We start from the raw sequence: 13,351 nt of genomic DNA, 5'->3' as shown, positions 1-13,351 counted from the left end.
ATCGACAGAGCAAAAGTTAAAACCCTATGCTATTATTGCAAGGCACAACAGATTTTAAGAGACAAAAACATATTTAAAAATAAAAAACTATTGTAATAATTTTTTTTTCAACACATAAATGGTAAGCTGTGTGGAGACAGCTTATTTGACCTCTTCTACAATCTCTGTAACTCAATTCAAATTCATTATTTCCTTACCAAAATCAAGTAATGCCATCCTTGCTTAATTCATTTTTGTTTAACTAATCGGTCAAGACAACAATATTTGGAAATTTGTTTCATTAAACCTATTTCTTTACCAAGTTGTGAGGTTTCATTAGATGTTGCTGTAGGCTGCATGGTTGTGGCACTTGATGGAACTGGTAAAGAGACAAAGAAAGTAACATTTTCTGCATAATACAAAACTATTTATATCAACCTGATCAACATTTGAATATTGCAGTATTGCATTCCACGATGAATACATTTCTAAAACACATGTAAGTTGACTTTTGAAGCAACAGTGTTTTGTCAGAACACACTCTTTCCCTAAAAATGACAAACTCTCTTTGCAGTTGAATGTAAATAGTAAATACATTTCAATCACCAGACCAAATTGCCAATTTGAGTTTTGCGAAAACTGGCAAATTAAACGTTTAGTCAAAGCTTACCAAAAACAAGATGAGATTAAAACAAAAATATTAATAGGCTCTCATATATATCACATCGACAGAGCAAAAGTTAAAACCCTATGCTATTATTGCAAGGCACAACAGATTTTAAGAGACAAAAAAATATTTAAAAATAAAAAACTATTGTAATAATTTTTTTTCAACACATAAATGGTAAGCTGTGTGGAGACAGCTTATTTGACCTCTTCTACAATCTCTGTAACTCAATTCAAATTCATTATATCCTTACCAAAATCAAGTAATGCCATCCTTGCTTAATTCATTTTTGTTTAACTAATCGGTCAACACAACAATATTTGGGAATTTGTTTCATTAAACCTATTTCTTTACCAAGTTGTGAGGATTCACTAGATGTTGCTGTAGGCTGCATGGTTGTGGCACTTGATGGAACTGGTAAAAAGACAAAGAAAGTAACATTTTCTGCATAATACAAAACTATATATAAACCTGATCAACATCTGAATATTGCAGTATTGTGATCCACGATAAATACATTTCTATAATACATGGAAGTTCACTTTTGAAGCAAGATTATTTGTCAGGACAAGCCCCTTCCTTGAAAATATCAAAGCTCTTTGAAGTTGATTGTAAATAGAGAAGGAAAACATGAAGATGTGCAGATATGTGGTCGCAAATTGTCAGCAACTGACAGTGGAAGCCAGGTAGGTGGTAAATAGTGAAAACATCACAATCCACCAACTAAATTGCCAATTTGAGGTTTGCATAGACTTGGTGATCTCATATTTCAAACACTTACAATTTTCTTAATATGTGTCCAATGCTTTCACACAAATAATATAAAGTCCAGTCGTCAAATTGCCTCTTTAACTTTTGCTGTGCAACGGGTTTTTAATGAATTTCAAGATCTTACTAAGACACAAACAATGCTTCCTAGATAAACTCATGAATGGTGGTGTTACCATAGCTTGCGTGTGACCTAAGTTTGCTATCTCAAAAAATTATTCCAATCACATATTGTTGGCTGAGACAAAATTTATCAAGAAAATATAAGATACAAAACATAAACAATGGATATAACTAGGCTCTGTTATATATGACATAGGCTGAGCAATATACATATCCTTTGATATTTCTTCGAGACCTTAAAAAACACACATTTTATTTCTTTATTTTACTAAACGCAGAAATAGTAAACTGTGTGAAAACAACTTGTTTGATCTCTTCTACTATTTCTATAAAATCAATTTAAATTCATTACATCTCTACTGTTGCATATATTGCAATCCTTGCTTATTTTTTCAACAAATCAGTCAAGACATTAATATTTGTGAATTTGTTTCATTAAACCTATTTTTTACCAAGTTGTGAAGTTTCACTAGGTGTTGCTGTAGGCTGCACGGTTGTGGCACTTGATGGAACTGGAAAAGAGACAAAGAAAGTACAATTTTCTGCATAATACAAAACTATATATATCAACCTGATCAACATCTGAATTTCACAGTATTGCATTCCGCGCTAAATACATTTCTAAAAACACATGTAAGTTGACTTTTGAAGCAACAGTGTTTTGTCAGAACACACTCTTTCCCTAAAAATGACAATTTCTCTTTGCAGTTGAATGTAAATAGTAAATACATTTCAATCAACAGACCAAATTGCCAATTTGAGTTTTGCGAAAACTGGCAAATTAAACGTTTAGTCAAAGCTTACCCAAAAAATGAGAGAAAAACAAAAATATTAATAGGCTCTCATATATATCACATCGACAGAGCAAAAGTTAAAACCCTATGCTATTATTGCAAGGCACAACAGATTTTAAGAGACCAAAAATATTAAAAAATAAAAAAATATTGTAATAATTTATTTTGTTTAGTTCTGCAATCTCTGTAAATCAATTCAAATTCATTATATCCTGTAAATACCAACGCAATTAATGTCATCCTTGCTTAATTCATTTTTGGGTACTTATTGGTCAAGAAAACAATTTTTGTGAATTTGTTTCTTTAAAATTGTAAGGTGGCACTAGGTATTGTTTCAGGCTGCATGAAACTGGAAAAGGGACAAAGGAAATACAATTTTCTACATAATACAAAACTTGGTTTTTGCATGATGGCTAGCGAGTTCTCGTTGGGAGAGTTTGTTTAATAGGGATCCGTCTATGGAATGATTACACTCGTTAACAAAAGATGAATTGTTGGTTGTAGCAACTCATGAGATTGTAGGTATCAAACGCTACATGCTGAAGTCAGATTTTTTTGGACAACGTTGTCAAGTTTCTGGTGGCAGAGGAGATTTGTTCGGTTCCCAGAAATATGAAAAATATCATATTTGCATGTAGTCAGTTTAATGTATGTCAGTTTAATGTGAAAACTGATATACATTAAACTGACTACATGCAAATATGATATTTTTCATATTCTATGCCTATGCCCTTTGATTAATTACAGATCTTTTTGTAATTATCTTCGTTATTTTTACTGTATTTATGTATTATTAACTACTTATTGAAAGTTAATTTGTGAATGTGCGAATGAGTGTATGTGTTCATTGTGGTATCTCTTCTTCCTTCTTTCCAACTCAGTCATGGTTATGCACTCAATGTATTTCTAATATTTTTCCATTCAACCATATAGATGATGATAATGAATTTTATTGGACTATGTACGACTTTTTCCATTTAAATAGGAGAATTGATATTGACAAGTTATTACAATTGAAATTAAACCCATTTTGTATGAATAAATATGATGTGCATAGCCTTTTTGATTTAGAACTTGAACTTAAAAATTCATGTCAATACACATTTTGTGAAGAATTTAGTCTAAAATTTAGTAAATTGAATTCTAAACTGTCACTTCTCCATTTGAATGCTAGAAGCCTAAAGAAACATTTTGATGAATTACAGATTGTTCTGTCATCTCTTCAATTTGAATTTGATATCATTGCCATAACTGAAACTTGGTTCAATTCTTCTACAAATATTAATATGTATAACCTAGACGGATATTTTCTTGTTTCTAAGTGTAGACCCTCAAAATCTGGTGGCGGAGTTGCACTATATTTGAAAAATAATCTCAATTACAAAGTACTACCCGAATTTACTTATTCTGAATGCAATTATGAAACTATATTTGTTGAAATAAGTAAGAAACCTAAACCTATAGTTGTTGGTTGCGTTTATCGTCCACCAGATTCTGACATATCTCGTTTCAATGAGAAAATACAAAGTGTTCTTGAAATACTGGAAAGTGAGAAGAAAGACTTATATATTTTAGGGGACTTTAACGTAAACTTGCTTAATTATGGTATCCATAATAAAACAAATGACTTTTTAGATATGATGCTTTCTTTTAATCTACTTCCCTTAATAACAAAGCCAACTCGCATTACTGAAAATAAGGCATCCTTGATAGATAACATATTTTCAAATACCATACAGGAAGAAAAATATACAGGACTCATTTATAGTGATCTATCAGATCATTTTCCAGTATTTTCAATTGCAAGTGAAAGAATTGTAAAGAATGGTAACAAATACATAAAAAGACGCATTATTAATGATTCATCAATGTCAATGTTTAAAGAAAGTTTATCATCCATTGACTGGTCAGAGGTCTATACTTGTGAAAGTGCAAATGACTCTTATGATATCTTCTTTACAAAATTCTATTCCAATTATAATAACTGTTTTCCTATTTAATTAGTCAAACAACTCAATGGTAATTTACGGAAACCTTGGATTACGCAAGTAATATTGAATTCAGTGAAACGTAAACATAGATTATATGAAAATAGCTTAAAAAGACCTAGTGTCAATCATAAAAGAAAATATTTAGATTATAAAAATAAATTAACAAATATCATAAGAGCGTCAAAGAGGAAATATTACGAGTCTTTGTTTTATAACTTAAAGAATGATATGAAAAAAACATGGTCGCAGATCAATATGATACTTGGCAAAAAGAAACAGAATAAACTACCTCAAAATATGTATCACGGAAATATAAAAATGAGTAGTAGGAAAGATATTGCAAAAGAGTTTAATACATTTTTTATTGACATAGGTAAACAACTATCAAAATCGATTCAAACACCTAATTACTCTTATGATAAATACCTTGTTAACCCAAATTTAAATTCATTTTATGTTAAATCAACAAGTATTCATGAAATTATCAAACTGTCTTCTCTGTTAAAAATAGATAAGTCAAGTGGACCTGACTGCATTTCACCTAAAGTTGTTAAAAATTGTATTCATTTTTTTGTTAATCCATTGTGTGACATATTTAATAAATCTTTAAATAGTGGAATCGTCCCAGATAAATTAAAAGTTGCCAAAATTGTACCCTTATACAAAAAAAATGATGTTAAAAATATAGAAAATTATAGACCCATAGCCTTGCTTTCTGTTTTTGCAAAACTGTTGGAAAAAGTAATGCATAAAAGGTTATATGATTATTTACTGAAATATAATGTTCTTATTTCAGAACAGTTTGGTTTTCGTAAAAACCATAGCACTGATCTGAGTATTGTGAATTTTACTAAAAATATTCTGCATGAAATTAATAATGGAATGTTTTGTTATGGATTGTTTATGGATCTATCTAAGGCATTTGACACCATCGACCACCATATTTTACTTAAAAAACTGTACCATTACGGTATACGCGGTATACCTCATCAGTGGTTTTCTGATTATTTGTTTAATAGAAAACAATATGTGATGGTCGATGGTGTCGAATCTGATTATATGGATGTAAATACTGGAGTTCCGCAAGGATCGGTTCTCGGACCACTTTTATTTATCATATATATTAACGATATAATCAGTTCATCCAAATTACTTATGTTTTCATTATTTGCTGATGATACGGTTGTATATTATTCTCATTCTAATGTAGCATGCTTAGTTTCTAATTTAAATGAAGAGTTAATAAAATTGAATGATTGGTTTAAATGTAATAAATTATTTTTGAATTATGAAAAAACAAAATATGTAATTTTTCACACAAAGAAAAAGAAAGTTCCAAATGTCACCAATCCTGTTAAAATAGCGAATGTAAATATTGAACGAGAACTAAGTGTTATTTTTTTAGGTACTAATATTGAAGAAACTCTAGATTGGAAATGTCATATTGATTATGTTTGTTCTAAAATTTCTAGAAGTATTGGTGTTTTATCTAGACTAAAGAATTTTCTCCCAAGGAACATATTAATGAATATTTACAATGCAACACTTCTTCCCCACTTAAATTATTGCAATATCATTTGGGGTAATACTTACAAAACAAAACTGTTCAAGATTTATATGTTACAGAAACGTGCAGCTCGGTTAATAACAAATAGTCATTATATGTCTCCAAGTTTACCATTATTTATTAAACTGAAAATTATTCCTGTATATGATTTGATCAAACTTAATACATGTATATTTATGTTTAAATTTCATAAAAACCTGTTACCATCTGTTTTTAATAATATGTTCCAAACAAATTCTTCTGTTCACAATTACCCCACTCGTCAACGTCTAAATTTACATCACCCACTCTGTCGTTCAACTTTAATGTATAATTCTATATCATTTGTTGGGGTACGGGAGTGGAATTCCTTGAATTATGACCTAAGATCCAGTTCTACAATTACCAGATTTAAATCAATGTATAAAAAAAGTATTTTTCAATCCATGCTTGAGTAAGTACTTCTCTTTCCCATCTTTTTTCTACTTTTATCTCTTTCTGCCCTATTTTCGCTTCCTTCTATTCTTTCTCTGTAACCTTTATGAACGTGCGTGTGTGTTGATGTACGGGTGCGTACTTGTATTATTTAAGTCCTTTACTTTGTATTGTTAATTTATGTGCATTATCTTGTTATTGTTTGTTTGCAGGGCCCCGATTACAAGCAGATTTCTGCTTCTTAGGGGTCCTAACCATTATATTGTATATTGTATATTGTATTTTTATTGTAAATTGTTTTTATACTGGTTAAATAAATGAAATGAAATGAAAAATGAATGAATTAGATTCTTAGGCTAGGTCTTTAGTATCGGATGAAGTGAGAAAAAAAGAGCTAGAGTTGGAGAGAGAGAAAATGGTTGTCGTGAACAGAAAAAAAAGAGAAATGCTAATAGGCATTTTGACATTGCAAAAAATGTCAGAATGGTCCTTCCATTCGAGGAGGAAGGAGTGGAAAAGTACTTTCCACACTGAGAAATTAGCTCAAAGCATGGGGTGGCATCCAGAAATACGGGCTCACCTGAATACTAGTAAGCTTAGCGGTAAGGCTAGGGATGCCTACATTAATAGTGATGTCAATGACCGATGTGTCAGATGATGATAGAGTACAATCAAGGTTTCTAAAAGTTTACGAACTTATACCCGAAGCGTACAGAGAGCGAGTTCCAAAGACAATAAATTAATGCCACTGGGCCTACATTTTGGTACTAATGATATTTTATATCTTTACAAACGTATCCGAATTTTGGTAAATAGGGTCCTAAAATGTGCACCAGATGTAAAAGAAAAAGTCATGAATTTTCAAGGCAAGATTAATTTAGTCCCCCCCCCCCGGAGCCATCGAGGGTTAAATGACCATGCACTCCCATTTCCCATGTGTCTACTCAAAATCAAGAGGAGTGTAAATTCCCTCTTAAAGACACTCAGTAGTCAGCTCTCATGGGGAATTCGACACCGTTCAGGTGTTTACCCCAAAACAGGTGTTGTCAATCACCCGGGTTAGCCTTGTGTTTTATGACCATTAGACCTTATGTAATGCTTTGCTTTCCCCCGTTACCCGAAAACTCTCGAGTATTATCCGAGAGATTAGAGGAGAATTCTTGACTGGCCAACGGTTTTGCTGTGTGCAGATTTGTACTCCCATTAATGGTATATCCACCAAGTCTGGTGTAAGCGAAATATGGCCTTTTGCACATGGAAACTGCCGATACGGTCCCTTTAACTGCACCAAAATATGAAACACGCTTTGTCTTGTGTCTGTGCTTGCACTTCTGTTGACATTGAATTAAGAAAAACTGTATACAAATTTTCTCTCTAATGATTAAATGTTTTTTCTTTTTACTTGCTTGTTCATTAATTTACCTTTTTTTCTCTATAAGCAAGGATCAATTGCTCTACATAGAAAACGTGTATGTATGTAGGTAAGTAATCCGATTTGACATAACAGCTTTAATACCTGTTTCACACATACTCCCGTTATAGCCATCAACACAGGAACAAGTAAAGGTGTTTACTCCATCAACACAAGTCCCTCCATTCATACAAGGTGTGGTAGAACAATCGTCGATATCTGAGTAAATTGAGTTAAAAAGACAGATACAGGTGGATACAGGGAAATCAAGTAAAAACTGGTATATGCAAATCAATGACACTTGGGGTATGAATTACTTCATTTGAAAAACTGTCAATATATAAATAAAATGAAGTAAATAACCAAATATCTCTATTAATCTTTGAATCATTTCAACTTTGAGGCCTTGGAAAGAAATTATTTTACGAAAAAAATCTGATTGTCTGACAACCTTGATGTGTCTCGGCTATAAAAGAGGGTAAGTAAAGTGAATGCTGTTTCATTTAGGGGTAAAATGGACGCAAAAATGTCCGTGTCATGGTATCAATGTGTGAAGTAAAGAGGCTGTTCACACCGGCAGAGAAAGCGCGCGCTAGACCGCGCTATCTCTGCGGTTTGGAAGGTACAACGTCGTTTCGGTCCGCCCAACAGCGAGCTACGGCGAGCCAAAACGGCGTGCCATTGGAGCACCTCTTGGGGGTGGTCCACGAGAGAGAGCGCGGTCTAGCGCGCGCTAGAAAAAAGGGGGTGCTTTCGATAGACCGCGCTATCTCATTGCGGTGTGAACAGCCTCAAAGTCATTTATTGAAGGAATTACAATATCAACTCTGCTCTTAAAATGCTGGCTCACATAGTAGCGGCAAAGACCCCGCAAAAGGCGACGGATATGAAAATCACAAAATTTAGGCGGCAAAGCGACGGCAAAAGGGGAAAACCAAGAACGGGTAGAAACGACCTTCCTAAAATGTGCACCAGATGTAAAAGAAAAAGTCATGAATTTTCAGCGCAAGATTAATTAAGTCCCCCCCCCCCCCCGGAGCCATTGAGGGTTAAATGACCATGCGCTCCCATTTCCCATGTGTCTACTCAAAATCAAGAGGAGTGTAAATTCCCTCTTAAAGACACTCACTAGTCAGCTCTCATGGGGATTTCGACACCGTTCGGGTGTTTACCCCAAAACAGGTGTTGTCAATCATCAGGGTTAGCCTTGTGTCTTATGACCATTTGACCTTATGTAATGCTTTGCTTTCCCCCGTTACCCAAAAACTCTCGAGTATTATCCGAGATATTAGGGGAGAATTCTTGACTGGCCAACGGTTTTGCTGTGTGCAGATTTGTACTCCCATTAATGGTATATCCACCAAGTCTGGTGTCAGCGAAATATGGCCTTCTGCACATGGAAACTGCCGATACGGTCCCTTTAATTGCACCAAAATATGAAACACGCTCTGTCTTGTGTCTGTGCTTGCACTTCTGTTGACATTGAATTAAGAAAAACTGTATACAAATTTTCTCTCTAATGATTAAATGTTTTTTCTTTTTACTTGCTTGTTAATTAATTTACCTTTTTTTTCTCTATAAGCAAGGATCAATTGCTCTACATAGAAAACGTGTATGTATGTAGGTAAGTAATCCGATTTGACATAACAGCTTTAATACCTGTTTCACACATACTCCCGTTATAGCCATCAACACAGGAACAAGTAAAGGTGTTTACTCCATCAGCACAAGTCCCTCCATTCATACAAGGTGTGGTAGAACAATCGTCGATATCTGAGTAAATTGAGTTAAAAAGACAGATACAGGTGGATACAGGGAAATCAAGTAAAAACTGGTATATGCAAATCAATGACACTTGGGGTATGAATTACTTCATTTGAAAAGCTATCAATATATAAATGAAATGAAGTAAATAACCAAATATCTCTATTAATGTTTGAATCATTTCAACATTGAGGCCTTGGAAAGAAATTATTTTACGAAAAAAATCTGATTGTCTGACAACCTTGATGTGTCTCGGCTATAAAAGAGGGTAAGTAAAGTGAATGCTGTTTCATTTAGGGGTAAAATGGACGCAGAAATGTCCGTGTCATGGTATCAATGTGTGAAATAAAGTCATTTATTGAAGGAATTACAATATCAACTCTGCTCTTAAAATGCTGGCTCACATAGTAGCGGCAAAGACTCCGCAAAAGGCGACGGATATGAAAATCACAAAATTTAGGCGGCAAAGCGACGGCAAAAGGGGAAAACCAAGAACACGTAGAAACGACCTTCCTAAAATGTGCACCAGATGTAAAAGAAAAAGTCATGAATTTTCAGCGCAAGATTAATTTAGTCCCCCCCCCCCCCCTCGGAGCCATTGAGGGTTTAATGACCATGCACTCCCATTTCCCATGTGTCTACTCAAAATCAAGAGGAGTGTAAATTCCCTCTTAAAGACACTCAGTAGTCAGCTCTCATGGGGAATTCGACACCGTTCGGGTGTTCGGCCCAAAACAGGTGTTGTCAATCACCCGGGTTAGCCTTGTGTTTTATGACCATTAGACCTCATGTAATGCTTTGCTTTCCCCCGTTACCCGAAAACTCTCGAGTATTATCCGAGAGATTAGGGGAGCATTCTTGACTGGCCAACGGTTTTGCTGTGTGTAGATTTGTACTCCCATTAATGGTATATCCACCAAGTCTGGTGTCAGCGAAATATGGCCTTCTGCACATGGAAACTGCTGATACGGTCCCTTTAACTGCACCAAAATATGAAACACGCTCTGTCTTGTGTCTGTGCTTGCACTTCTGTTGACATTGAATTAAGAAAAACTGTATACAAATTTTCTCTCTAATGATTAAATGTTTTTTCTTTTTACTTGCTTGTTCATTAATTTCCCTTTATTCTCTATAAGCAAGGATCAATTGCTCTACATAGAAAACGTGTATGTATGTAGGTAAGTAATCCGATTTGACATAACAGCTTTAATACCTGTTTCACACATACTCCCGTTATAGCCATCAACACAGGAACAAGTAAAGGTGTTTACTCCATCAACACAAGTCCCTCCATTCATACAAGGTGTGGTAGAACAATCGTCGATATCTGAGTAAATTGAGTTAAAAAGACAGATACAGGTGGATACAGGGAAATCAAGTAAAAACTGGTATAATGCAAATCAATGACACTTGGGGTATGAATTACTTCATTTGAAAAACTATCAATATATAAATAAAATGAAGTAAATAACCAAATATCTCTATTAATGTTTGAATCATTTCAACATTGAGGCCTTGGAAAGAAATAATTTTACGAACAAAATCTGATTGTCTGACAACCTTGATGTGTCTCTGCTATAAAAGAGGGTAAGTAAAGTGGATGCTGTGTCATTTAGGGGTAAAATGGACGCAGAAATGTCCGTGTCATGGTATCAATGTGTGAAATAAAGTCATTTATTGAAGGAATTACAATATCAACTCTGCTCTTAAAATGCTGGCTCACATAGTAGCGGCAAAGACCCCGCACAAGGCGACGGATATGAAAATCACAAAATTTAGGCGGCAAAGCGACGGCAAAAGGGGAAAACCAAGAACGGGTAGAAACGACCTTCAGCGACAACACGAAGGCAAGGGACGAATGGCTGCGGCAGGGAAGGGAATCTAGCGACCAAAGTCAAACGTTGTCATGGAGGCGAGTGACGATGTCTCGACGAAGCTCGGCAACAAGGAACGAGGTCAGACGGCTGGCAGCGGATTAGCTGGTGGCAAAGGAACGGCGGTTGACGCTAGGTTGCGGCGAGGCATATTGTAGCCTGACCCTAGCTCCGTCCTCCATGATGATGAAACAGCTTTGACAGTTTCTTTTTAAATGAACTTCAAAATTGCATCGAGCCGGACAGTCTATTGAAATTAACTAACGTAACAAAACGTGGAGAGTCGCACTACAATTTAAAAATCGTGGACTTTCGTTGCAAAATCATAACCCATCGCAGACCACCGTTGCAGTGTTGCAGGTACTTGGAAACGACCCGCCATCAACAGTCGTCACCCTTCGGCCGAAAATTGCAATCCATCGTCACGCCAAGGTCGTTACACTTTCGTTACTTGCCGCAATGTGTCTTCAGGGTTCGAGATGTGACGTCACTTGCCGTCGTTAACAACGACTACCAACAAAATTGTGACGACCTCAAAATGACTAAAGATGGAATCGCACAGCATAGAAACGTTAAAGTAGATATTCATTGATTTTAAAAACTAACTTTATTTTCATTACTGCACAGTTGAAACTTTGATCCGACAAGGTTATCAAAATAAAATGCTTGGAAACATTCGAAGTAAAGATTATTATAAATTAAAAAAACGCTGAAATACAGCTCCGGCATAGCAACCTGAAGAGCTCTCCGAACGCTGCTGAGATGTGTGAGATAACATTATAGACATGATTTGCACAAGCAGACGATGTCCCATGACATCTCACACATTTTCAGTGCCTGTTTTTTCATCTTCTCTTGAGTTCTTTCTCTTACTTCACTACCGTCAGGCTAAATGTATAATCTATTGCGTCACTCTAAACCCGCGCAAGGTTTTATTTTGATGACAAATGCAGCGATACAAAAATAAAGGAATCTGTCGCTTGTAAACAAAATAAGTCCCCATTGTATATTTAGCTTCTGTTGTTCGGCGTTTCAAGAGGGAACAAAGGGTTTTTTCAACTTGAAAGTCTGGTTTTCTTTGATTGTTAATTAACCCCTATCCTGTGTATTTACAATCAAAATATTTTAGTTATCAGAATCGGTTTCATATACCCTTTTGAATAGTTTGAAATGCCATCACATTTATATACACTAAACTCACTATAATTTGACAAATAATAGCTTTGCAATTATGTTCACTCTTTACGGGATGTCGTCTGCTTGGGCAGTATTGGTCCACATTGTGACGTCATTAAAACATTGTTATGTTTCTGGCGAATCTCTCATATATCCCAGCTGCTATGGAGGTGGTTGTATTTGTAATTTTATAAATCACCCGATATGTAGTTGACCTAAAACTTGTCCGACGGCCATCTGTTAGCTTACCAGTTTCAAGGGATACATTAGTTGACATATTTTTGAGTTTCTTTGAATTTCCACTTTAACCCTATCTAGCCCCCCCCCCCTCGACATTTTTCGCGATAATTTGTTAACGCAAACAAATCTTGCACTGACATTTTGTGACTTTTTTCTTTGGAGTCTTGCGCATCTTTTGAAAGAAATTTTTCGAAAATCGGACCTACCATTACAAAGTCACGTGTCCTTTTGTCTTTGCATGTCAGCCCGAAAATCGCCCATTTTTGTGATTTGTGTACAAAACATATGGAAATCTCATTTTTCAAATAAAGAGATAAAACATTGGTTATTTGGTCTTGTTTATAGTTTAGGTGTTTATTTTGGGGTCAAAATAGTTGAATTATAGTTGGAAATGAAATAAAACAACAAAAACAATAAAATACATGAGTTAAAAAAACAAAGAAATACATAAGAAATTATCAAAACAATAGATAACATAAGGAATAACCTGGCTCTTCCAATTTTTTAGGCTGTATTATTATCGCAAATGGTCTTAATAATATATGTAGGGAAAATAAATGTTTAAATATGAAGAATATATGAT

At 34.7% G+C, this 13,351-nt stretch overlaps 1 protein-coding gene across 1 annotated transcript in view; it reads right to left on the bottom strand.

Moving 5' to 3' along the window:
- Window positions 1–13,351, bottom strand: part of LOC105440309 — an 87,933-nt gene that overhangs the window by 37,088 nt on the left and 37,494 nt on the right. The window contains exons 25-30 of the mRNA XM_030989397.1: window positions 10,692–10,805; window positions 9,374–9,487; window positions 7,820–7,933; window positions 1,990–2,049; window positions 1,001–1,060; window positions 299–358 (exon numbers count right to left, since the gene is read on the bottom strand). Coding sequence (XP_030845257.1) covers window positions 299–358; window positions 1,001–1,060; window positions 1,990–2,049; window positions 7,820–7,933; window positions 9,374–9,487; window positions 10,692–10,805 — 522 coding nt within the window. The remainder of the gene's footprint in view (window positions 1–298; window positions 359–1,000; window positions 1,061–1,989; window positions 2,050–7,819; window positions 7,934–9,373; window positions 9,488–10,691; window positions 10,806–13,351) is intronic.

This window comes from Strongylocentrotus purpuratus, unplaced genomic scaffold (assembly GCF_000002235.5).
Source record: "Strongylocentrotus purpuratus isolate Spur 01 unplaced genomic scaffold, Spur_5.0 spur5_scaffold_18, whole genome shotgun sequence".
In the NCBI taxonomy this organism is placed as follows: domain Eukaryota; kingdom Metazoa; phylum Echinodermata; class Echinoidea; order Camarodonta; family Strongylocentrotidae; genus Strongylocentrotus; species Strongylocentrotus purpuratus.
The sequence above is the reverse complement of the archived record's forward strand: the minus strand, read 5'-3'. Positions and strand labels throughout refer to the sequence as shown.